Here is a 23,830-nt window from a genome sequence, read left to right as displayed (position 1 = left end):
GGGGGGACGGAGCAGAGAGGGAGGGAGACACAGAATCCAAAGAAGGCTCTAAGCTGTCAGCTCAGAGCCCGATGCAGGGCTTGAACTCACGGACCACAAGGTCATGACCTGCACCAAAGTTGGACACTAGACTGACGGAGCCACCCAGGCACCCCAATATCACTCTGATTGTAGCTGGAAGCGGAGATGCAAGTAAATGGCATTTGAAGATGAAGAGCAAGGCTGCCGTGCATCTGGGAGGAAGCCTAACGCCCCTTCATCTCCTCTTCTAGGAGAAGACTGCTTCTGTGTGTACCAGGGGGCCTGAAGTTGGACGTCGCCCCCCTCGGTGGGTTCACGGCAGCTCAGAGGCTGTGTAGGGCCACGCGCCGCAGAAGCTCCTGCAGCGCGGCCCTGAGCGACAGCCCAGCCGTGCTCGCGAGCACACTGCTGGTGTGGGGGGCTCCCCCTCCTCTCGTTCTGATTGCCCGTTCTAACTGTTCGGTGACTTTCACTGACACGAATCCCTCCCTCCGTGCTGGGCGGCGCACGGTACGTGCTTGGGGAAAACTCAATACTGCCGTGAACGGACTCAAGGGCGCCAGAGATCGGGTTATTCAGAGCCTGCTCCACACGTCACCACGGAGCCTGAGGCAAACAGCTGCTGTGTTTCGTGCACAGCTGGGAGGTCTGAGAAATGACCTCAGTGAAAGGCAGGGCCTTCAGCAGGAAGCTGGCCGCAGGCGACTTGTCCGGATCAGAGATGCCAGCAGCTCCAATCCCCACTCTGAGGTTGCACACAAGACAAAGACTGTGGGTGGGCAGAGAGTTCCGGGAAGGCAAAGCAGCACAGGAAAGCACTAACATGTCAGCAACTTCATCCAGAAAGGCTCGATCAGAAAGGCCATTTTACCAAGACTTTGGTGGCAAATGGTATCACTTACTAAGGGTCCTCTGTCTGATTCCTAGAAATATCAGTTTCAGAAAAGGTTTTACATAAACTATATTAAGAAAATTAAAACGTTCTCATTTCCTGAAACACTTCTACTTCAGAGAGGTGGAAAGCAGCTGTGAGACTTACAGCTGGGAGTCCTGAGGCGGATACTGTCCAGCCAGAAGCCAGTTACTGGGGCCGTAGGCCAGTCACTTAGGTGGGCGTGAAGCTCTCATACCCAAGGCTTACACGGACTCCAGGGGGATATACTGGCTGTAAGTCTAGGATTCTGTTCACAAACCCACAATTCTGGCATTTTACCGGGTCTTATAATGATTTCCAAAGGACTCCATACACATGAAATGCACTTTATTTTTTAGACTCTCCACTTGCCAAAGATGCTCTCAGCAAGGCACCAAAAAATAGTTTCTGTTTTTTACTCCCTTTTTCTGTTACCATTAGGCTGGATAAATTTAAATCACTTGCCTCAATAAATACATTCTCCATATTCTTTTTTAAAAATTTATTTATTTCTTAAAATGTCCTTTTTTTTTTTTTTTAAAGTAATCTATAGACCCAACATGGGACTTGAACTCATGACCCTGATAACAAGAGTCACATATTTTTCTGACTGAGCCAGCCAGGTGCCCTTATCCTCCATATTCTTGTTATTTTTCTTAACTTTTTCTAAAGTATCAGGCTCAGAAGACCTGGGTGGTGGGGGAAGGGGACAATATGATTAAATCCCTTTGGGCCTTCAATTTGGTTTTCATAAGGCCTAAATCCTCTTAGGCTTCACATAAGTGATGCATTAAGGTGATCCTCCAGTGTCCAATTTCTTTCTGGTCATAGCATTTCTATGTATTGGGGAATACAAAATATTAAATGTCTACATAATGCCTAAGTCTCCTACTCAGAGAACAGGCTGTTTAACATTTTTGTTAGTTTGTTTAATTAGAAAGGTTTCATTACATTTCTACCTAAAAATCCAGTCACCTATCCAAAGACAGGTGTTTAATTCTGTTGTCTGTTTAATTAGAAATGTTCTGGGGGACCTGGGTCTCAGTTGGTTAAGCTTCCGACTTTGGGTCAGGTCATGATTCTGCAGTTTGAGTCCTGTGTCGGGCTCTGAGCTGTCAGCTGGAGCCTGCTTCGGATTCTGTGTCTCCTTCTCTCTCTGCCCCTCCCCCACTCACACTCTCTCTTTCTCTCTCAAAAGTAAACAGACATTTAAAAAATTTTTTTTAAAAATGAAAGAAGATTCAAGTATATCACAGAATCCTCCCAGGAATCAATCCAAAGGCCCCCTGGCCCCAGAGGAGGGAAAAGGACCCGAGCAGCCTGGGCTGCTATAAGGATGAACTCCAATTCTCATGCCAACTCCCAGAAGATTTGTCCCAGGTGTCTGAGTGCTGGGGAGGTCACCTGACTGGCAGAGAGGAAGGCTAGCTGGGCCCCCAGAGGGGAGTCCCTGGAGAGTGGCAGCGTGAAGAAAGCATCAGGTGAGGGCAGGGAGTGCACAGGCTCTATGAAAAGTTCTCCCAGTGACAGGAAGCAGAAAGAAAGAAACAGTCATTTCCCAGGCAATGTGAGAAGACAAAGAATAAGATTTATTTTTTCCACAAAGAGATAGGTTTGTGAAAAACTGGGGAATTTAACAATGGTACGTAGCATACTTGAGGACCCATTTTATGACTGGCATGGTAAAATAGGTCCTCAGAACCCAATTTAATATCCTGGACACTGTCCTAATTTAAAAAGTCTGCTTTGACGGAATATTTAAATCCATGCAGATGAATGGTATTCTGGAATTAGTTAAGTGCTGAAACCTTGCTTTGTGCTAGATGGGGTGTCCCAGACAATGGGTGAGCAATCCAAATTAACTAGTCTCTTAGTAAAGAAGTCTTGCTTTCTTTGTTCCTGATGTGAGGACACACATAGGGAAGTAAAGCTAATTTTTCCAAATCAGCAGCACACACCTGCTTCAGTCTTACCTGCTGCTCAAACATCCGGTGTTCTCTCTGGCCGGATTCCAGATCCTCTTCTGAAAGAGACACCAAAGAGTCTCCCCTTTCCTCCCCACCGAAAGGGTGCCTGAGCTCTTTGGTGTTTGCAGAGTTAGCATCTAGAGTTGAGGACGGCTTGTTTCCGACACCAGCTCCTCCTGTCAAGCCCTCGAGGCTGAAACTGAACACAGAGCAAAGGAATTAATTCATCTGATTTATGGGTCTCAGAAAGGAAGGAGGATACGAATGTGCTTTGAGTGTTGCTATAGATTTTTTTCTTTTAAATTTTTAATGTTTATTTACTTTTGAGAGAGAGAGAGAGAGAGCGCGCGCGCGCAAGAGAGCGTGAGCTGCGGAGGGGCAAAGAGAGAGGGAGACACAGAATCTGAAGCAGGCTCCAGGCTCTGAGCTGTCAGCACGGAGTCCGATGTGGGGCTCGAACTCATGACCTGTGAGCTCATGCCCTGAGCCCAAGTCGGATGCTTAACAAACTGAGCCACCCAGGTGCACCGATGGTAGATTATTTCTCTGTCACCTAGCAAAGCTATCGACCAGGGCATGGCACAAACGAGCGCCACCTACCTGTCTCCCAATAGGTCTTGAGAGGCTGAGAAAGCATACGCACTTCGGTTTATTTCTTCAATTTATTCAAATGTTGACCATCTAAGGTCATTTTCTCAAGATTTTTTTTTTTCAATATACCATATTGGTAGACCAGATTATCTTATTTATCATTTATGTCCGTGTGTTTTTCCTTGATCTGATGTAATTAATCTCTGCCAGAATCGAACTCAGATAATGCCAAAGAATTCAACGGCACAGAGAAAACAGGTCATGAGTAGCTCTCAGAAGATGGACAGCGACACTCAGACTTGCCCCTGTGTCGGTTAACTGGACCTTTAGAACTTTACATTCAACTACAGGCCAGCTGACCTTTCTAATTTCACAGGTACCTGCCCACCAGGAAGCCCGGGACTACGCGTGAGCAGGATGGTCTGTGTCCATCCGGCCACACAGCCCTACTGGACAGGCCTCCCGGGAACTGCTGGCGGCAGATGGGCACGCAGGGCACCTGAAACAACTATATCTAGGAGTTTTAATTTTTTGTCTTGATATTGGCTCAAAAAGGGGGCAAATTTAGGATATGGTATATAGAATGGGATCCCTGGAAGACAGATTTTGTGGTTTGCAGAGTGGAAAGCATTTTTTTAGTACAGAGGGAGGATGGCCATCTACGCGCCTTGGGGTTGCTGTGCACATCTGGCACAGCTGCAGTGGGAGCATCTTCTAAAATAAGTGAGATCTCAAAATATAGCCAGAGCGGCCCGCGTTCTCACTTACAAGCGGCTGGAAGTGCATTTGAAGGTATACCGAGCTATTTAGTTATCTCTGCTCAAACTGAATAGTTAATTCTACAAATAATTCACGTACACCAGTCCAGAAGGGCTTGTGTTTGCTTTTTTTAATTTCATAAATTACTTATTATGAACTGAAACCGTATGCCTCTATTTGTCCCTAGTGGGTAATTTAAACAATGGATTTTGTTTTTCTTATTTCAGGAAGACAATAGAAACCATGATGAAGTAGACGTAAATGTCTCTGTAAAACTCATTTTCAATAGCAGGGATAAGACAGACTAAGTGAAGAAGAAATTTAGTTTTCTATTGTGAATTGTTTATAAAGCCTGCGAAAACCAGATCTCTTATTACCACAAAACTTAATCCTGAAAATGTTTCAGTAATTAAATCTGGCTGCCTAGCTGAAAGAAGCATATGAAACACTGAGGAATCTACGAATTTGGAACCTATTTCGTAGGTGGACTTGGAAACATAAGAGAAAGAAATTCATCTTATTTGCTGCCTTGCTTCTGTCACTCTTTTNGCCCCCCCCCCCCCCCCCGGTTCTGGGGATCAGGACAGATCAGAACAGAGAAAGAAAAGGTCCACCATACCGCAGACACAAGTCTGTGCAGAGAACACCAAACCTACGGCCACGTGACACACAGGAAGCATCAGAACACACCATCTGGCTCCTAGGCTGTACCCCTCCAATTGGATCAGTGATGCCTGGAGCAGCGGAAACTCAACCCTGTGCTCACAGCCAAAGCGGGCTGCCATATGCATTCTAGCCACCCAGAAGCAAGCTCCCAGCCCAAAGCCCAGGTGCCGTACTTGACGGTTCCCTCTGTGGTGGCTGGACGCATAACGATACTGTACCTTCTGTAATTAAAGTCGGCACTCAGGGCGGCAGAGTATCGCACACCAGAAGGACACCAGCTCATACTGGGGATGACATCAAAGGCAGAAACAGAAATGGAGGGAGAAAAGAGCAAACAGGGATAGGATTACTGGGTTTGAAAAGAAAGGCCACAGTTACAGACAGATGGAGTTATTGGATTAAAAATTAGGAACGTAACACTTAGAATTTAGAAAAAGACACAAAAACCAGGGAAACTTAAAACCGTGCTACTAATAACCCTCTAAGACAGTGCGTTGGAAAGGACTGTGTGAGTCTGTTACAGGGTAACAAGTCCAATTTGAAACCCAAGAATTCCTTCTGGCGGACTCTGAACAGAGCCCCCCTGTCCGTGGCCTCTGCCTCAGGTGTCTCCAGGGCTGCAGCCCCGGGGCTGGGGACACTCTCTTCACAAACCCCACCACTCCCAGACCTCCATGACCATGGCCTATGATCCCTAACTGCACCAAACCCATCCTTGATGAAAAGGGACAATGACAAAGTGCACTGGGACTGAGTCACCAGTTTTCCTCAGGGGTTTCCAGGAGGGGTCCATCTAAGCCAGACACAGTCTAAATTTTTCATAATAACAATATCCCATCAATACTCACACCCACCTTTCAACCCTACTCACTAGGCTCTTAAGCAGCTGAAGATAAAGCGAGGTAACAAAGGCCACACTTCCTTGTATTTTAATGATAATGAAGGCATTTACTTTTTCAAAAGAAAAGGAACTCCACGGTACTAGATTAGAAATTGGTTTTAATTTTAGGTTTCCCCCCCACAAGATTAAAAAAACAAACAAACTCATCTGATCATCCACTTTGACTACCTCAGCACTAATATTTATTTTCAAGTGGGAGGAACAGAAACTCTGGGTAACATGTAAATATAACCAAGTTAAAAAAAAACCCAATTCAAAATATGAGGTATACTGTAAAGGGAGCTGCATCAGTAGGTAAGGATTTCTGATGGACAGAAGCTATCATTTAAAAAGTACAATGCTGCTATTTGGGATCTTAAAATTCAAAGAGAAATCGTTTTGTTGTGGAAGGGGGAGAACATTAACACCCACTCATTTCCCTCTGGAATCCTGCAAATGGGAAGATCTGTAGACCCTCAAAACCCCTAAGCCTGAATACACCTAATAAGGGTTTTGTTGATAAGTGGGTGTTTTTGATAGAGGAAGAGACAGGGAAAATGGCGGGAGACTAAATAGAAGAGCTACCCCTAAAAGTAAGTCTTTAAAATCAATATCTTAACATTAATTTAAATAGTAAAACACTTAAAGCCACATTAAAGCTCCCAAGGGCAGAAGCAGAAAGGATAAATTCGCATCTCAGACATAGTTCTAGTCTGTGATGCGGTATCAGACTTATAATTTGCTCATGTGAGGAAAGCAAGCCTTAATATACTTTGAGACTCAGAAGTCTACTCTCTGAAATTATTAACTCAATTTTGAATTTCCAAACTGTTAAGAAAATTTTTTTAAAGTATCCAATTTATTAAAAACACTATTCAAAAATACAAATCTCCTTCTACAGAGGTAAACATCCCTTTACTCTCAGAAAATGGTAACGATGTGAGAGAGCAGGATGAAACTGAGGCTGGAGAGAAAGAGTGAGCGGGAGACAGGAAGAGGGGCCGTACAGCACTCCTGAGGCTCCAGGGAGGAGCCGGCAGACTTGCCCTTGCTTCCAGAAACAAACTCCTTTCACCAGAGCGTTCGGGAGCACCCTAAATTTCCTCAATCCCTCCATCAGTGGAGCGGGACATTTAATGGTTCTCTGGCCTTGTTTTGAGATTTAGGAAATTCTAGATTTAAAAAACCCCAGAAATATCCCATTCCCACACCTTTTAATACTGGAGGGGATGCTTCCGTTTGACTAGCTAAGGCTTCGTATACAACTTTACATTATACTTCAGGCTCCTCCTGCAGAAAGAGGAATAAGGGTGAAGTGGGACCTGGCGCTGTCGCGAGGCTTCGCCTCCATGCTTACTGGGCCCGCATCCAGCAACCTGTCACCCTCCACTGTCAACACATGCATGCTTTTAATAAGGTCGCACTGAAGAGCTTTAATGGAGAGCCAGAGAGATCTCTAAAGGTTTCAGGGGCCTCTACTGAAAAGGGCATTTGCCAACTTGTTCCCTGCGAGAAAAACTTCAGGGAGCCAGGATTACTGGAGATTCATGCGAGCATTTGTATTCAAACTACATTTTGTGCCTGAAATCTGGAATTAAAGGAAGTGCCCCCTTTCAAAGACAATGTGGGGAGGATCTCTATGCACCAGCTTCAGCTGAGAGTTCAAAGTACCTCCTTACACGTGTCTCCCCAACTTCACCATCATCTGGGGATTTCTAATTCTCTTTTCCCAAACCGTGGAAGAGTAGGTCACGAGTGACAACTTCTGAACAAAGTAAAACTCAGCATCTGAAGAGCAAATCAGCACTGTGCGACTAGAAATGACTTTTCAGCTTATAAATTGCTAATTTTTAGCTTTAAAATGTTACTTGACAAAAAGTAAGGAATTAAAATACTGCGAGGGCCCCAGAGAGAGGAGATGATGCCTCTTACTTGCTTTAAGAAATGATTACATCAACAATGGAGTGGACTCTCCAAGGGGGAAAATTATTAAAAAAACAAAACAAACAAATACAATGTTGTACAAAGTGTCAGGTGGCTAGACACAAAGGCTTCCATCCAGTTACTAAAGAATGTGTAGAAAATATGTTAAGGCCTGTGTGCCAGCACACAATTATTTCTGGTTCTTTGCCCTTTGGGGCAGGAGGAGGGGAGGTGGAAAGAACGAAAGAGCACTCCTCAGGGTCTATTAGATAGGACAATCAACACGTCTCTGAACTCCCTAGAGAGAACTGGAAAGACCCTACTACCAAAGTGATCTGAACACAAGTACAAGATGGAATAAAACACACGTTAAAAAAGCTTTTTTTAAAGATAAAAGTTGAAAAGGAAAAAATTTCACATTCATGAAACCATTTCATATGCAACGGACATCAGCAATTAACAAATACCTATATTTTATTTGCCTGAAGCAGACGTGACATTGTTTTAAAGGACGGTTTAATCGTGGATTAAGCAAAATGAGATGCTTGTTAGTACACTGAGCTCAGAGGCAACATGGTTAGTCCATCAAGTGAATGAACTCTGTACCTTCTCCTATGAATGGGGGGTCTCCTGACAACGTCCCCAAGAACTCGCAATGAACTGAAAATGAATGGTGGAAGAGGTCAGTGTCGAGATGAAACAAAATGGACACAAATGCATGAAGCACACGGACATCAACAAAGGGAAGAGACACAACCCACACAGACAAACGGTACAGAAAGTCAGGGAATGAAAAACTGTGCAGTAAGAAACATCAGAACCAAAAAGGCCAGATAGCCTGACAATTTCTGGGGAGGATTACTTTGCTCCCTCCTTCCAAATGAGGTTTATTAAATTACAAAAGTAAAAGGATTTACAAAGGCCATTTGAAGCTGTAAAAGGGTCCTCAGACTGTAAAATTCAGGTTATGCTCTACACAGATAACACTGTAAGCATTAGTCAAATTAATTCAAGTCATTCCATTATCTCCAGAGGCACAGGGGCGGTGGTGTGAGGTGATCCTTAAGGCTAGGCTCAAATAGGAGAGTCCATGATGCCGCAGGGGTTGAAAATAAAAGATAAATGGATAAGGTTCTAGTCTTAGTTCAGTCTTAAGATCAGCATGTGATCTCAAGCAAATCATTGGGTCTGAGCTTCAATTTTCTCATCTGGGCTACAGTCCTTTCCAGCCCTGAAATCAAAGTCCGAGCACAAGGACCCAAAGTGGGCTATAAAGAAACAAGGATTGCATATAAACCCTTGTTTCTCGATGCTGTCATCATCTGTGACAGTATGTCCTTGCATCCTTCCTTCCTTCTCTCCTCCCTCCTTATTATTTACTTATTTATTTATATTGGTATGGATGCTTTTTTAAAAAAGTACAGCATGAATAAAGCTGGCAAGGAAAGCTTTTATGTTTATTTTATAAAAAAAATTTTTTTTATGTTTATTCATTTTTGAGGGGGGAGGGAGGAGCAGAGAGAGAGGGAGACACAGAATCCGAAACAGGCTCCAAGCTCTGAGCTGTCAGCACAGAGCCTGACGCGGGGCTCGAACTCACTGGCCGACGTTTAACCGACTGAGCCACCCAGGTGCCCCAGGGAAAGCTTTTAGAAATTGCTTTTTACATAATCTATGATTTTGACTGTGTATAAAAACTACCCAGCAGATAAAACTGCTCATTCTTTTTATTTAAAAAGAAATTTTTTTTTCTTAAAAAAAATTAAAAAGAAATTTCTGAGAGAGGGAGAGAGACAGCATGAGCAGGGGAGGGTCAGAGAGAGGGAGACACAGAATCTGAAGCAGGCTTCAGGCTCTGAGCTAGCTGTCAGCACAGAGCTGGATGTGGGGCTCGAACCCATGAACCATGAGATCATGACCTGAGCCGAAGTTGGACACTTCACCACGTGAGCCACCCAGGCACCCCCAAAACTGCTCGTTCTTAAAGACTTTATCCTGAACTCCACCATGGAATAATATGGAATCACAGAAAATTACATGACATAGGTTGTTAAATGAGTCTGAGAAGGGTGGCAAATTAAGAAGGTGTAAGGCATTACTGTGAGCTCTGTGAAGGCAGGGCTTTGTCTCTAGAACCTAGAAATGCCTGGCATATAGGGGGTGCTCAATGAATGTTGTCTGAACAAAAGAATAAATGAGAGGTGCCTGGGTGGCTCAGTCGCTTAAGCATCTGACTCTTGGTTTCAGCTCACATCATGATCTCATGGTTTCGTGGGTTTGAGCCCCACATCAGGCTCTGTGCTGGCAGCATGGAGCCTACTTAGGATATATTCTCTCCCCCACCCCACTGGCTCACACTGTCGGTCTCTCTCAAAAATATATAAATAAAACCTTAACAACAACAACAACAAAAAAAACAAGTGAATGTAATCAGACTGCATGTACCTATAGCTATGAAATCTGAACCATGTCAAGGAATTTTTTTTTTTTTTTAAAAAAAAGCAGTAACTGCTCCAGGTGAGTTGTTTTAAAACAACTGTCAGCCTGCGCCCTCAGCTGCTTCTCATCAAGAAAGTAGCTCTGCTGTAAGCACAACTTTGTACATCCAGTGGGCGTTATGGATGCCCACTTGTTCGTCAGAGCTGAAATCATTTGCTTAAATTCCTGTAAGCAGACTGTGGTCAGACAGGAACTGTGAACTACCTTCTCACAGCCTGCTTCCAAGGAGAAGGTCTGAGGCCAGGTCACATGTATGAAAGTGCCTAAAGACTGGAGCATACACGGAAAGACACCAACAATTCAATGATACTGAATGATTCTCCTGTTGTCTAGCTGTAAGTAATAACTTACGATTTAACAAAACTTTCTGCATTAGAAATGGATGGCAATTCCGGGGAAACACTTCGAAAACGAGGAGTGTTTGGACTGTAAGATTTCACGTTTATTTCAAAACTGACAGGACACTATTCCCTCCAAAAGGTTTTAATCTACGAATTTTATGAACAGATCCGGCCTGAAGGACTGTTCCTGTTTATTAAACACCCACCAGGCAGCAGACATATATCACTTGCGATTTTTATTATTACACCTATTCTGAGAGATAGGTATTTTACAGATGAGAAAATTAAAGCCCAGAGGGGTCAGGTCACTTGCCCGAGGTTATCTACACAGTGAGTTCTAGAGCTGGGGTTTGAACTCAGATCTTCCCGATTCCACAGCCCTCTAGGTTTTCTTCTGTACCACAGTGTCTCCTAAATTCTTTATCACGATAACACCAGATCACAAGATCAAAAGCAAGCAGACACAGAGACCGCACGAACAGCCCGGCCGGGTCCCGCTCACCTGCGCTGGTTCATTTCGGCGTCGCTGGCCGCGTTCTTCCCGGGACCCCAGCTGTGCCTCCGGAAAGGGGACAGGGAGCGCATAGAGCTCCTCAGCACAGAGCAGTTGGAGGGCACTTCGGTGATGCTGTCCATCTCCTCCTCGTCCATCTCACCTGAGCCAGCAGCTTCGCCCTCACTCTCTCGACCCTCGGCTCCCGCCCCATGGCTGTAGAAGCTGTCGAGACACTGCTGATCTCTGGACCTGTTCAAATTTGAAATCTGGGGGAGGGATACATCACTGCCATGAGAGGAATGTCGATCCAAGGAAGCTGTGTCATCGGTGGAAGAACTGGACCCGGTGATATCACAGACGGACTGCTCTTCCTCAGGCTGTAATGGAGAGAAGGCATGCACAGTTGAAAACAGCAGGGCCCAGGACAGCCTCATAATCCCCGGCCCAGGAGTGGCTGCAAACAGATATTTCCTTTCTTAAAGCATGATTAGAGTTGGATTCAAATGGCCGCCGATGAAGGCAGGTGTAGGTCTGTGCTCTTCTGCCCCTCTGATTAGAGGCACACAGACCGTCCCTTCATATGGGGGACCAGCATCTGCCTTGCGCTCAGGTCAGTTCTGTAGGCCAATACCATCAACTGGAAAGAAGAGAGCCCTTGAGTTACCTGGGGTTTCTCCCACCTAAAAACTCGGAACTCATATAGTCTTAGGTTTAATTCTTGCCCACCCCCCAAGCTTTAACCAAAAACAAGTTGTCTGCTTGGCTACAATAACATCATTCCGAAGTCAATATTCCAAAAGCAAGTCTGTAATTGTTTCTAGAGGCCTTTTGCAAAATGCGCAATCACTTATGACCCTACCTAAGGTCTGCCAAAATGCCCACATTCTGGCCACAAATGCCTGACTAGAAGAAACGATTCCTTTTCCTCATTTCACATGGAAATGGCAGGGTTATCAAACTTAATCTCACATGAAATCAAGTCCTGGCAATGGACTCTTTAGTAAGTGATGTTCTTTTTCCCTGGCCAACTTCTGGAGCCTAAAACAGGACAGTTTTGATCCCGAGTAGCCTGACAGTCCTGTTTGCTACACACAGCGAAACACATAAACTGAGGGAAAGATGAGCACTCTAACAGTCTAAGGATGAATCAGTCCAGAAGATACACAGAAGTGTTTAGAATACACATGATCCCCTCTCAGACTCCAGCACTGATCTGTCTTAGCATCTTTACTGTGTTCTTCTAGAACAGACAGCGGGGAGAAGGGAAAGCCATTCTGTGCTTATTTTTCCTTCTTCACAGCAGTTTCCTAATTAGCCAGTCTACTCAAAGCTTTAATTAAAGAGTAAAGAAACTTACAGTTCTTTGAGAAAGATTTTTAAAATTATGCAAACTAATGAGCACTTTCAGCTTTGGAACAGAAAACAAGACCTATTCTAGAAGGAGAGTATTTTCAAATGTTTATGTTAACACTTCAAAAGCATTCTTCCTAACGTTTGGGCTGAATCTCACTAGCTCTGAGAGTAGTTTTTCTCCACTCTGTGGCATCCGGTTTCCTCGGTTAATTGCTCCCTAAATGATGCGTGAGGCTGGGACTGAGAGGGAGGTGGGGGTCCCTGGGATCCAGATGGGCTCTTGGGCCCTCCCAGTGCACGGAGCAGGATGTGAACCCGGGGCGATCGCAACTAAAACTGCCCAGTTCTCATCATCTCTAAGAAACCCTGTATGGATAAGATCTCGAAGTCCCTATCAGCAAAGTCCTGTATGCACTTCACTGGGCTGCTATAAAATGATGCCTCCACCAAACAGGTTCTAAAATAGGGTAGGTATTGTTTTCAAAATAAAATCATCAAGGGGCGCCTGGGTGGCTAAGTCAGCTGAATGTCTGACTCCTGACTTCGGCTCAGGTCATGATCTCACAGTTTGGGAGTTCGAGCTCTGCAACAGGCTCTGCGCTGTCAGCCTGCTTGGGATTCTGTCTCCCTCTTTCTGCTCCTCTCCCACGTGCTCTCTCTCTCTCTCTCTTAAAATGATGGGGCGCCTGAGTGGCTCAGTCAATTAAGCGTCTAACTTCAGCTCAGGTCGTGATCTCGTGGTTTATGAGTCGAGACCCGCGTCGGGCTCTGTGCTGACAGCTCAGAGTCTGGAGCCTGCTTCAGATTCTGTGTCCCCCTCTGTCTCTCTGCTCCTCCCCCATTCTCTCAAGAAAAAAAACAAAAAAAAACACTAAAAAAATTTTTTTAAATAAAATCACCGACTATTCTTTTTGTGAGTGAGGATTAGCCTGTGCACCCTAAAGCAGCCTGTCATGGGGCTGCTCTCCAGAGGAACAACATAAATGGTCACAAATTGAAGTTCAGGATGTCAGCGTTCTCACTGCGTTCTCCTCAAATTCTGTCCTTCTCAGAATGTGACCTTATTTGGAACCTGGGTCTTTGCAGATGTCACTGGTTCAGATGAGGTCATACTACGGCAGGGTGGCTGTGGTGTCCTCACAAGAAGAGACGGGGGAGACACACCGGGAGGCAGGGCCTGGAGCAACGGGTCCACGGCCCAAGGACGGCCACGCAGGGCCCGACCAGAGCCTCCCGAGGGAAAGTCGCCCTCGACACACTGGCGGTAGGGCCTCCTGCCTCCAAAACAGCGAAGGAGCGAAGTTAGGTTGTTTCAGCCACCTGATTTGTGCTAAGTGGCCACAGCAGACACAGGACCATATGTCCTGCCCCACAACTGCTGGATCTCCAGGTCGAGGCAGTGCCAAAGGACCAACAGAACGGGCGCCATCAAGCGGAGTGTGGGACAAGCCTGTTCTAAAGCACGCAGGCAAGGCTTTGAAGGAAACGAAAAGTTGCTGAGAGCTCCAGTTAGCCATTCATCATCTACTCTCACAACTCCATGCTTCCCGATCAGGAAGTGACGTGAGGACGGAGGAACAGGCCCCGCTCAGGGTGGCCCCGCAGCCGCCCTGGCACCTCGCTGCCCTGAGACGTAAAGAACGAGCATCCACCCTTTTGTGGGACATGAAAACAAGGTGGGAAAGGTACTGGTGGTCTGTCTGTGCACATTCTGGAAAGGGAGAGCCCTGTCCAGTGTAGCCGCTGCACGGTGCTCGATGTGTGTCATGACTTTCTCGGTGTGTACTTTAAACTCTGATAAACAAAAAAATTCCTAAAAACTAAAATAAGGTAGTTTTTTTTTTTTCTTTCTTCACAGTACGCACGAGTTCTTTCATCTTGCACTCCTGGTAAGAATGAAGTGCACAGAGTATTCTCACACTCAATTATTTTTATTGTACCTTTCAATTCTTATTTATAATGAGCTGGTGGTTATTACCCAAGAAAGGGAAAAACAGGACGAACTCAGAAATGATGACTGATCTCAATTAAGTACCGAGGCGAATGGTTTGGCTTTAATGCTGTACTGAATCTAAAGAAGGCTCTGAGTTACTTTTTCCCAAGACTTAAAGTGTTCTTAAAAGAATTTCACGACTTCGTCAAGTCTTCACACTATCCTGGCAGAATAGAAAGTGGTCCCTGGCAGAACCAGGAACCAAACCTGGAATGTGGTCAGAGTCTTTTGATAACTACATATGTGTCCACGGAAAAGGCACTTTTTCACTTTGTCTATCTAATATGATGATCTTTACGTCTTAAGAGCTTAGACCTTAATATAAGGCCTGTTGCAGGTACTATTTTTAACCATGCGCAGGGGAAACAAGTGTTTTTTTTTTTTTTATGTCTGAATTTTCTTTTCTTTTCTCTCTCTTTTTTTTTTTTTTTGCAATATTCCTTTCCAGTCCCTGAACTTATTTGTGCTCTAGTTCTTAGGGATATCTGCCAAATGAGAATATGAGGACTGTTACTTCCATCATTCTCCCCTCTCCTCACAGAAAGGTTTTAGGGATACTGTTTTTCCATTTATACATCAGAAAGGGGAAAAAGTTATGGCTTCTGTCACATAGTAGAATGTTCCAGGCCTAATATTTGAAGCCATTCTTAACGGTTTTTAAGTTACGTGTTAGTCTTTCTTTAGAGAGGTTTTTTAAAATGACTGCGAATTAAATGACTTTCAGAGACTTTGGAAATTTGTCCTGATTGTATGGAAAAATGGTGCTATGGATCAGTTTAACCAGACACGTTCAAAAACCTGGTTTTGACTCCATGTAAATCCAATGTATTAAACTGATCCCATGGCACCATTCCTCCAGATAATCAGGAGTAACAACCCAAGTTCCTGAAAGTCATTCAATATATTTAATACACACACACACACACACACACACACACACACACACACACACGAGGAAAAAAATCCATAGCTTTTCTTCCCCTAGTCTTACAAGCAGATGGCCAAAACGATACTCTGCTAAATATAAGTTGTTTTTCCCACTTAAGATGCGGTACGGAGAGTGGCAGAGAAGGCAGAGATGGAGAAAGGCAGACAAGGAGAGAAGGGGTGGTCGGGGTCGTGCCTGTGTGTGAGGGAGCAAGTGCACCTGGAGAAGAGGACACTGGGTCTATTCTGGAGATGGGCACGTGAACCCCCTCCCTGAGCTGCCATCACTGGTCCTCCTGCGCACGGGAGGACCGGAACACACACGCCTGCTATCATCTCTGCCAACAGCTTCCTTTTCCCTACAGCTTATGCAATCCTGAAACTGCCAATGGTCACCAGGCTAGCAAGAGTCTGCAGCAGTCAAAGACAAAAGCTTGCAAGGGAACGGGCCAGTAAGCATCACGAAGGTTTGCACCCTGCTTTTCTTCAAAAGCCCAGCCTCTGCCGGACAACTTGGACTTCAGGGGCAGGAGCGGAGCTGATGGAGTGATCCAAGGATAGCGTTTTGCTTAATTTAAGGCCAAATAAACTAGGAAAACTGAAACTACCAAATAATGATGTAACTAAAAAGTTAACAAAAAAGGCTAAATAATGATGCTGTCTATATGCGCCGCCGCTTGAAAATGTAGGCCTGTCACTTAATATACATGCAACATGACTATTACATAAATGAGCCCTAATTACAGGATACTCATCACCTGTGGGGGTCTATATTAAGTGATTTAGATGTATTCCTTTAATATTTGATTTAGTAGCTACGGTGCCTGGGTGGCTCGGGCAGTTGAGCATCTGAATCTTAATTTCAGCTCAGGTCCCAGGGCTGTGGGATAGAGTCGCATGTCCGGCTCTGTGCTGGGAATGAAGCCTGCTTAAGATTCTCTTTCTCTCCCTCTACCCCTCTCCCCAGCTCGCATACATGCTCCCTCTAAAATTTTAAAAAAAAAAAAAATTAGGGGCACCCGGGTGGCTCATTTGGTTGAGCATCTGACTTCGGCTCAGTCTATGATCTCATGATTTCTGAGTCCTGCATTGGGCTGTCTGCTGGCAGCACAGTACCTGCTTGGGGTTTCTCTCTCCCTCTCTCTCTACCCCTCCCTCCTTCACATGGTCTCTGTCTCTTTCTAAATAAACTTAAAATTGATTTAGTAGGTATTCTTATTCTCATTTTACAGATGAGTAACCAGACAGTCAGTGAGATTACATAATAGGATTCTAATTAAACTGGTCTGGGGTAAGGGCCAGATTCTTTTTCTTCTTTAAGCTCTCTAGATGATTCTGAGTATAACTGGGACTCTGTCCTACTATTATATACTACAGAGCTATGACAAAAATGTTTTAAAGACTTAAGATGGACTCCAGTCCTAAGTATAAAAGCTAAAACTATAAATCTTCTGAAAGAAAACATCTGGACTCGGGGGCACACAAATCAGTAACAGGATAGGACACAGATAGTAAGAGCCATACAAAATTGATAAATGACACTTCATCAAAACTCCAAACATTCAATACATCAATTCACGTTTATGAAAGTGAAGAGGGAAAACCATATACTGGAAGAAAATATTTACAAAACATTAATCTAACAAAGGACTGGTATCCAGGATACATATACAATTCCTACTTCTCAGCAACAAAAAGACAACAATCCACTTTTTTTTTTTAATGGGCAAGAAATGTGAACACTCCACAAAGGAAGATATATAAGTGGCTAATAAACACACGAAAATGTGTTTAACATCATCATTGGTTGTCAAGGAAATGCAAGTCAAAGCAATAATGAGCTACCACTATGTGCACACCAGAAATGCTGAAGTTGAAAGAAAATAAAACAATTATACATGTTGGTAAGAACAGGGAGCAACTAAAATTCTCATACATTGCTGGTGAGGATATCAAATGATACAACCACTTCAGAAAAAGGTCTGGCAATTTCTTATAAAACTAAACCAGCTTTCCTACCATATATGATCTATCAATTCCACCCATTTACCCAACAGAAATAATAACATATATATTCCATTTGTAGGATGTTTTGAAATAAGGAAAACTAACCTGTGATGGGAAAAAAAATTAGGACAGCTGTTGCCTCTAGGGGGTTGGAGAGGAGACAGATGGAGGAGGGGCATGAGGAAACTTTCCAAAGGGATGGTAACAGCCTTATCCATGTGGGGGTTTGGGTTACAAAGATAAATGAATTTATCAAAAGTCACTGAGGCACAGCTATTACGGAAAACAGTATGTCGGTCCCCCAAAAGAAGAAAAGTAGAACTCCTATAAAATCCAGCAATATCCGACGTCTGGTATGTGTCCACAGGAAATAAAGCCACCATCTTGGATAGGCATCTGTACCCCCATGTCCAGAGCAGCATAATTCACAGCAACCAAGACATGGAAACATCTTCAGTGTCCACAGACAAACAGGGAAAGAAAATATTATTCAGAGTTAGAAGGAAGTCCTGCCATTTGCAACAACATGAATGGACCCTGAAGGCATCATCCTAAGTGAAATAAGCCAGAGAAAGACATGATCTCACTTCTATATGGAATCTAAGAATGGCAAACTCATACTAGCAGCAGAATGATGGTTAGCCGGGGCTGGAGGGCCGGGGGGAAACACGGAGAGGTTACCTAAAGTGAGCCGACTCTCAGTTATGAGATGAATAAATTCCGAAGACCTCAAGTACAGCATGATGACTACAGATACTAATTATGCACTATGTGTACTTGAGGCCTGCGAGAAAGTCAGTCTCAGGTGCTCTTACCACACACACAGAAAGGCAACTCTGTGAGGGGACAGATACATTGGCCTGACTGTGGTAAGCATTTCAAGATGTACAGGTCTATCAAAACATCATCTTGTGTGCTTTAGACGTGTATAATTTTCGTCAACTATAACTCAGTAACACTGGGAAAGTCACTGAAGAATAACTTTCATACTGCATTTCACTCTGTGTAAATTTTACGTAAAAGAAACCCAGCAAACAGCAACAACCCTATCAACACATACTGAATTCTAAGTATTTAAGGGTAAAAGTAGATTGAGATCTGTAACCTACTTAGAAACACATGGTGGGTAGAGAAACGATGGACAGATACACAGCTGTGTAAGGAAACAAGTACAGTAAGTTAGCAGGAGAGCCAGCCCGTAGGTACCCACTGCCCAGCTCTTGCAACTCTCCTGTATGTTTCAGAATTTTCTCAACAAAATGCTGGGGGGGAAATGCCCGGCTGGCTCTCTTAATCCAAAGTTACAGGACATGGGTGACATACAGGTATATGAGAGGGGTAAATATTATGTAACATATGAATGTATAAACATAAAAACCACCACCCACCTTCTACCTTCTTACCACACCTGAAAGAATCCTGTTTCACATTGCCAAAATACTAGTCCTTTAATTTTTAATAATTTATTTGTTAAATATTTATAAACTGTTGCCTAGATTATACACGAGGCACTCTGCCGTGTGCCTTGGAAAGTAACAGCTCACATTCTAAACACCTAATATGTGCTGTTTATGTGCATGCATCTATCTATCTATCTATCTATCTATCTATCTATCTATCTATCTATCTAGACACCTCGATATCTATCTGTTTATGCCCAGCATGGAGCCCAATGTGGGGCGTGAACTGACGACCCTGAAATCAAGAGTCAGACGCTTAACCAACTGACCCACCCAAGTGCCTCTCTGTGCAATCATTTAGTTACAAATACTAAGCATGGAATAGCAAGCTGTTTCACAGTCCTGAAATTAATTTTCAAAACTTGTGCATAAACAAGATAGTTTTTCTAATTTGGATTCTGTAAGTATACCTACTTTTATCCCTGGAAGGTTAATTTTTGGCTTCGTGATCAAGTACTTGAGAGCAAACTATATAGCACATGAAAGCAAGAATATTCCCTTAAGGTTTTGCATCTTAGGAGAGTTACTCTGATTTTCTTAATTGTGGATACATTTTATAACTTGGAGAAAAAATAAAACACTTACACCTTGTATCTAAATCTCTTTAGGAAAAGAGGCAGCAATATCAGTATGTTCGTGGATTTCAATTAACCTTCTGGAAAACAAGGTGGCCTAGATTGTATATTTCATAAACCCTCTTTCTTAGCCAGGGTCTAGAAAAATTCCAGGATTTCTTCCTACTATAGAAACAAAATCTAAATGTTATGCTGTTGCCCTACCGAGAAGGAAGACTTCAGGAACTAGCAAATATTCCTTTTTAAAAAAAATTCCTTTTAATGTTTGTTTATTTTTGGGAGACAGAGAGACAGAGCAGGAGCAGGGGAGGGGCAGAGAGAGAGGGAGACACAGAATCCGAAGCAGGCTCCAGGCTCTGAGCTGTCAGCACAGAGCCCAATGCAGGGCTCGAACCCACAAACTGCGAGATCATGACCTGGGCCGAAGTCAGACACTTAACTGACTGAGCCACCCAGGCGTCCCTAAATATTCCTAAGAGTAATCATGAAGCTCCCGACACTCACCGAAGAGTCCTGTTTACGAGAAGGCACATCCAGTGGACGTAGAAAGTTAAGGCGGGAAGTTTGTCACAAGCATTGCAGGCTGCCAGAGACCTCTGTGAGGCCAGAGTCACACAAATGGCTGCAGGAAGTGACCTAACGCATTGCTCATGGTGCACAGAAAAGCATGCTGCACTGCCTTGCCCAGGGAGGATTTTTTTTTTTTTGAGAAAGGAAGGAATTCTAGGACGGGGTGCTGTTTCACAGTGTGCGCTGTGTGGCTGTCCACTGAGGAAGACGGTGAGGAAGCTGCTGACGAACTGCCAATCACCTTGCTTCTGCATAAATCACTGGCTGTTTGGGTCAGCTGCCTGAGAGTCCCACTTCGGCTCAGGTCATGATCTCATGGTTCTTGAGTTCAAGCCCCACATTGGACTCTCTGCTGTCAGTGCAGAGCCCACTTTGGATCCTCTGTCCCCTTCTCTCTCTGCCCTTCTCCCCTACTCACATGCTCTCTCTCTCAAAAATGAAGAAACATTAAAAAAAAAAATCACTGGCTATTAAAGGTGGTGCTCGGAGATCGAGAGCAAAAGAACAGATTTGAGAGTCACGCCTACGTTCAAGTCTCCATTCTGTTACTTAGCAGCTGAGTAATTTGGACTATGCTTGTCTACCAATCAGAGCCTGGATTTCCTCAGAGTTTAATGAGATTAAAGTCCCTCCCCCTCCCCTACCCCCGCAGGGTTGCTGGAAGCAGAAATGAGATCATATCTATAAAAAATTCAGTTCAGTGACAGTAATCACTTCGTTAAGTATTAGCCTGTCTCTCTCTCCCCTTTTCCTTGCATATGCAACCCCTTGGTTTTATTGAATGCTAGACAAAACAGTCACTGCAAAACCTCTCTTGGTCACAAACAACTTTGGTCAAGAGGAGACAATGAAGAGGAAGAACCCTCCAGACCTCATCCCAGGCCATGAGACACTCTCACATGTGCATGAAGAGACGACCGTGCGTCCATCACTTCTGATTTTTCTGAGGCCCTCGGGTATGAAATGTGGGTAAAAGCCGATTTGGGGAGCATGCTTTGGCTTTTAACAATCTTATCTGTCTAGTCATCCTGAAAAAAACTGCCAAATCTAGCACTGCCATTCCTACAAACGATCTCATAAATGCTTTTGGCAATTTGAAGAAGAAGGCAAGATACAGGAAATCTGAATTCTCTTTAGGAAAATCCCTCAGGGCAGTGACCAGAAATGACTACCATCTCACAGAGCTGGGAATTCAGGTACGAGCCATCATGTGCCTCGGAGAGGAGTAAGAAGTATTTCTTAATGAAGACTTTGCAATTTCAAAATAACTCTTGACTGTGAAAATTTTCAGGCACATATAAATGTTTAACAAATCTGAATGTATCCATGACCCAGTTTCGATTTTAAAGCTGGAACTTAAGAGATATTACCTCATCTGTCTACCCGAGACAAAAATGATCTATTCTGAGAGACCTGCCCCTTCAGCATGGTATTCCCCTTGGGGGTGCGGGGACGATCAGAAGCCCTTACAATGAAAACCTCAAAATCACAGTGGAAACCACCCAAATTCTGTTATTTCCAAAACAAAAATCAAAAAAAAACAAAAAACCAAACAAAACCCATCATGGCTTCCCTCTTCCTAGAGAGCTTCAGGGTAGGACAGATCTTCTCGGCGTGCAGATTTTTTACTTTATAGAACCCACTAAATCAATCTGCTGTGAGTAAGAATGACAGCAATCCTGCAGTTCTGTAAACTTTTCCAAGGACCTCTGGCAGACAGTGCACGCAAGAAAAAGGAACAAAGTGGAAGAGAGCTCGGGGAGGCCAAATGAGCACGAGAGCCACTGGACAAAAATGAAACAAAAGCGCCTGCAGGTACCTTCACAGAGGCTTTAACTATGTTCCAGCCCGGAATCCCCGAATGCCAAGCCTCTACCGGGACTTTTACACACAGCATCCGCATACCGTGTTGGAGAAACCTCATCACCCACTAACGCCAATGTTCCGGTCCCCTCTCCAGGGTCCTCGTGAAGCCTTCATAAAGGCGTCTTCATAGCTGCCTTGTTTGTGCCCCATCACCCCCTCACGATGGAGACAACCACATGTGATTGTCTGAGAACCACTTGCTGATCCTGCTGTGGGACAGCCCACCATTCTTCTCAGGAGAAAGAACAGTACTCGCCGCAACGAGCTACAAACATAATAAGCAAAAGGTGGCAAACCGTCCACATCCCCCACCCCCTCAGAGAGCCTCAAATTACATGAAAACACCAGGTGACTCATGAGCATGAGCTTGGCTTTCCACTGGGGAGAAGATGGTCTGGGTTCCCTCGCAGAGATCTAGAAAGTTCAATTAAGCAGCTAGATGAGGAGGGGTGACATCAGCAAGCTCAGCAGTGAGCTTCAAGCCTAAACACATTAATCAGAAATGACTCTATGGTTAGTTTACACACATGACGTGTTGCAGTCTGAGCCGCAGTCCCTTCCTGCCCACTGAGAAAAGAATTCACTGCCGTCTGATTTAATTCACAGCAAAGGAGTTTCCATTTCTTTAGGCTTCAAAACCTGCATGTAACCAACCACGATTCTACCTAAGATAAAATGGCCAACGCCTTTTTCTAAGCCCAGCGAGCTGGAGCTCCCTTCCCCAGAAGGGAGGACTTAACACTTCTCTACGATGAGGCAGAGCTGGGGAGACGCTCAGTACGGTCAGCACGGTCACCAGCGACCAGCACGAGTTGCACACCGAGGCCGACAGTACCTTGGAGAAGATGATGCTGTCCACTTCCTCGCTGGGTGACTGAAAGAGGTCAGAGTCACTCCCGGATTCTCGTTTGAGCACATCCGGTTTTGAGGTGCACTCTCTGCCCAGGCCAACATCCAAGAAGCTGTCACATCCTGAAAAAGAAAATGTATTCAACCAACATGTGGCGGGGGGATAAAAAGGACTCTCTTCATTCCATCAATTAGCCTTTTAAATCAACCAACTAAGCTGTCCGCCGCCCCACAAGGAGGAAGCTGTAAAGGACACAGTCCAATTAGTAGCTTTCAACGCTGGTTATTCCAATTCTAGGGTGATTGTTACTGTAGGACAACAACGAATAAAAGGTACAAAAAGATAAAATGGTCATTTAGAACCATAATTCCTCCTGTATTTAGGTATTTAAGTGGCAATCTTTTCCTCTTGGTAATTAGAGAATATTTTCTTTCACTGTCAAAATCAGAAGTCCTTTATTAGGAAACTATGAGACAGGGTTTATGGCCAATTTCTAAGACTTAAGTTCTTTCTGAAAACTTGTTACTTATCAAATATTGGGGTAATAGACAAAGGGGGAGCATATCTAATATAAATATCGGCATATTACACTTCTGGGTTCTGTTGAGTAAGAAAAGAAATACAATGATTTAACTTCTACCTTAAACAGACGACACTGGGGGGAGGGGAAATGTACTAATGAAGAAACACGTATCATGTATAATCTGTCTTCGGTTCAATAATTAGCATAGGGCCTCTGGTGAACCAGAGGGAGGGGGGCCTTGGCAGAAACACTGTCTATCAAGGAATTCCGAAGACTTAGTCCACTGAAACTAGCAAGGTACTTAACCTGTTCTCTCCTATTAGCTCTGTAAACAAAATATGACCTGGTAGCAACAGAATTAAAAGTATTTGTATGTGGTAAAACCAAAAGCCTCAAAGAAAGCCGATTAATAGGTAGGCATCAACCTCCTTCAAGCAGTCTGGAGACTGAAGTATCTCCATTCTGGTCAGCACTTTGCTGTGGGATTCAGTCAGACACAGGCAACCCTGCAGCTGACACTAGGTGATGAGGGACAGGACCTACCGAGCTACCTAGTGGTTCATGAGAGCGCCACCTGCAGGTTTTGGTTGGAAGGAGATTTAAGAGGAGTTGACAACACAAGGTGAAAGCAAGACAAAATCAGAGACTTA

The 23,830-nt window shown here is 44.2% G+C and overlaps 1 protein-coding gene across 1 annotated transcript in view; it reads right to left on the bottom strand.

Annotated features, from left to right (window-relative positions):
* The window catches only part of AKAP13 (A-kinase anchoring protein 13), a 236,886-nt gene that overhangs the window by 66,639 nt on the left and 146,417 nt on the right, over nucleotides 1-23,830 (bottom strand). Inside the window, exons 12-16 of the mRNA XM_077774252.1 lie at nucleotides 22,643-22,779; nucleotides 11,063-11,433; nucleotides 8,327-8,380; nucleotides 5,136-5,201; nucleotides 2,908-3,100 (exon numbers count right to left, since the gene is read on the bottom strand). Coding sequence (XP_077630378.1) covers nucleotides 2,908-3,100; nucleotides 5,136-5,201; nucleotides 8,327-8,380; nucleotides 11,063-11,433; nucleotides 22,643-22,779 — 821 coding nt within the window. The remainder of the gene's footprint in view (nucleotides 1-2,907; nucleotides 3,101-5,135; nucleotides 5,202-8,326; nucleotides 8,381-11,062; nucleotides 11,434-22,642; nucleotides 22,780-23,830) is intronic.

This window comes from Crocuta crocuta, unplaced genomic scaffold (genome assembly GCF_008692635.1).
Source record: "Crocuta crocuta isolate KB4526 unplaced genomic scaffold, BGI_CrCroc_1.0 scaffold7, whole genome shotgun sequence".
Lineage (NCBI taxonomy): Eukaryota > Metazoa > Chordata > Mammalia > Carnivora > Hyaenidae > Crocuta > Crocuta crocuta.
Note: the sequence above shows the minus strand (reverse complement) of the source record. Positions and strands in the feature narration are given on the sequence as shown.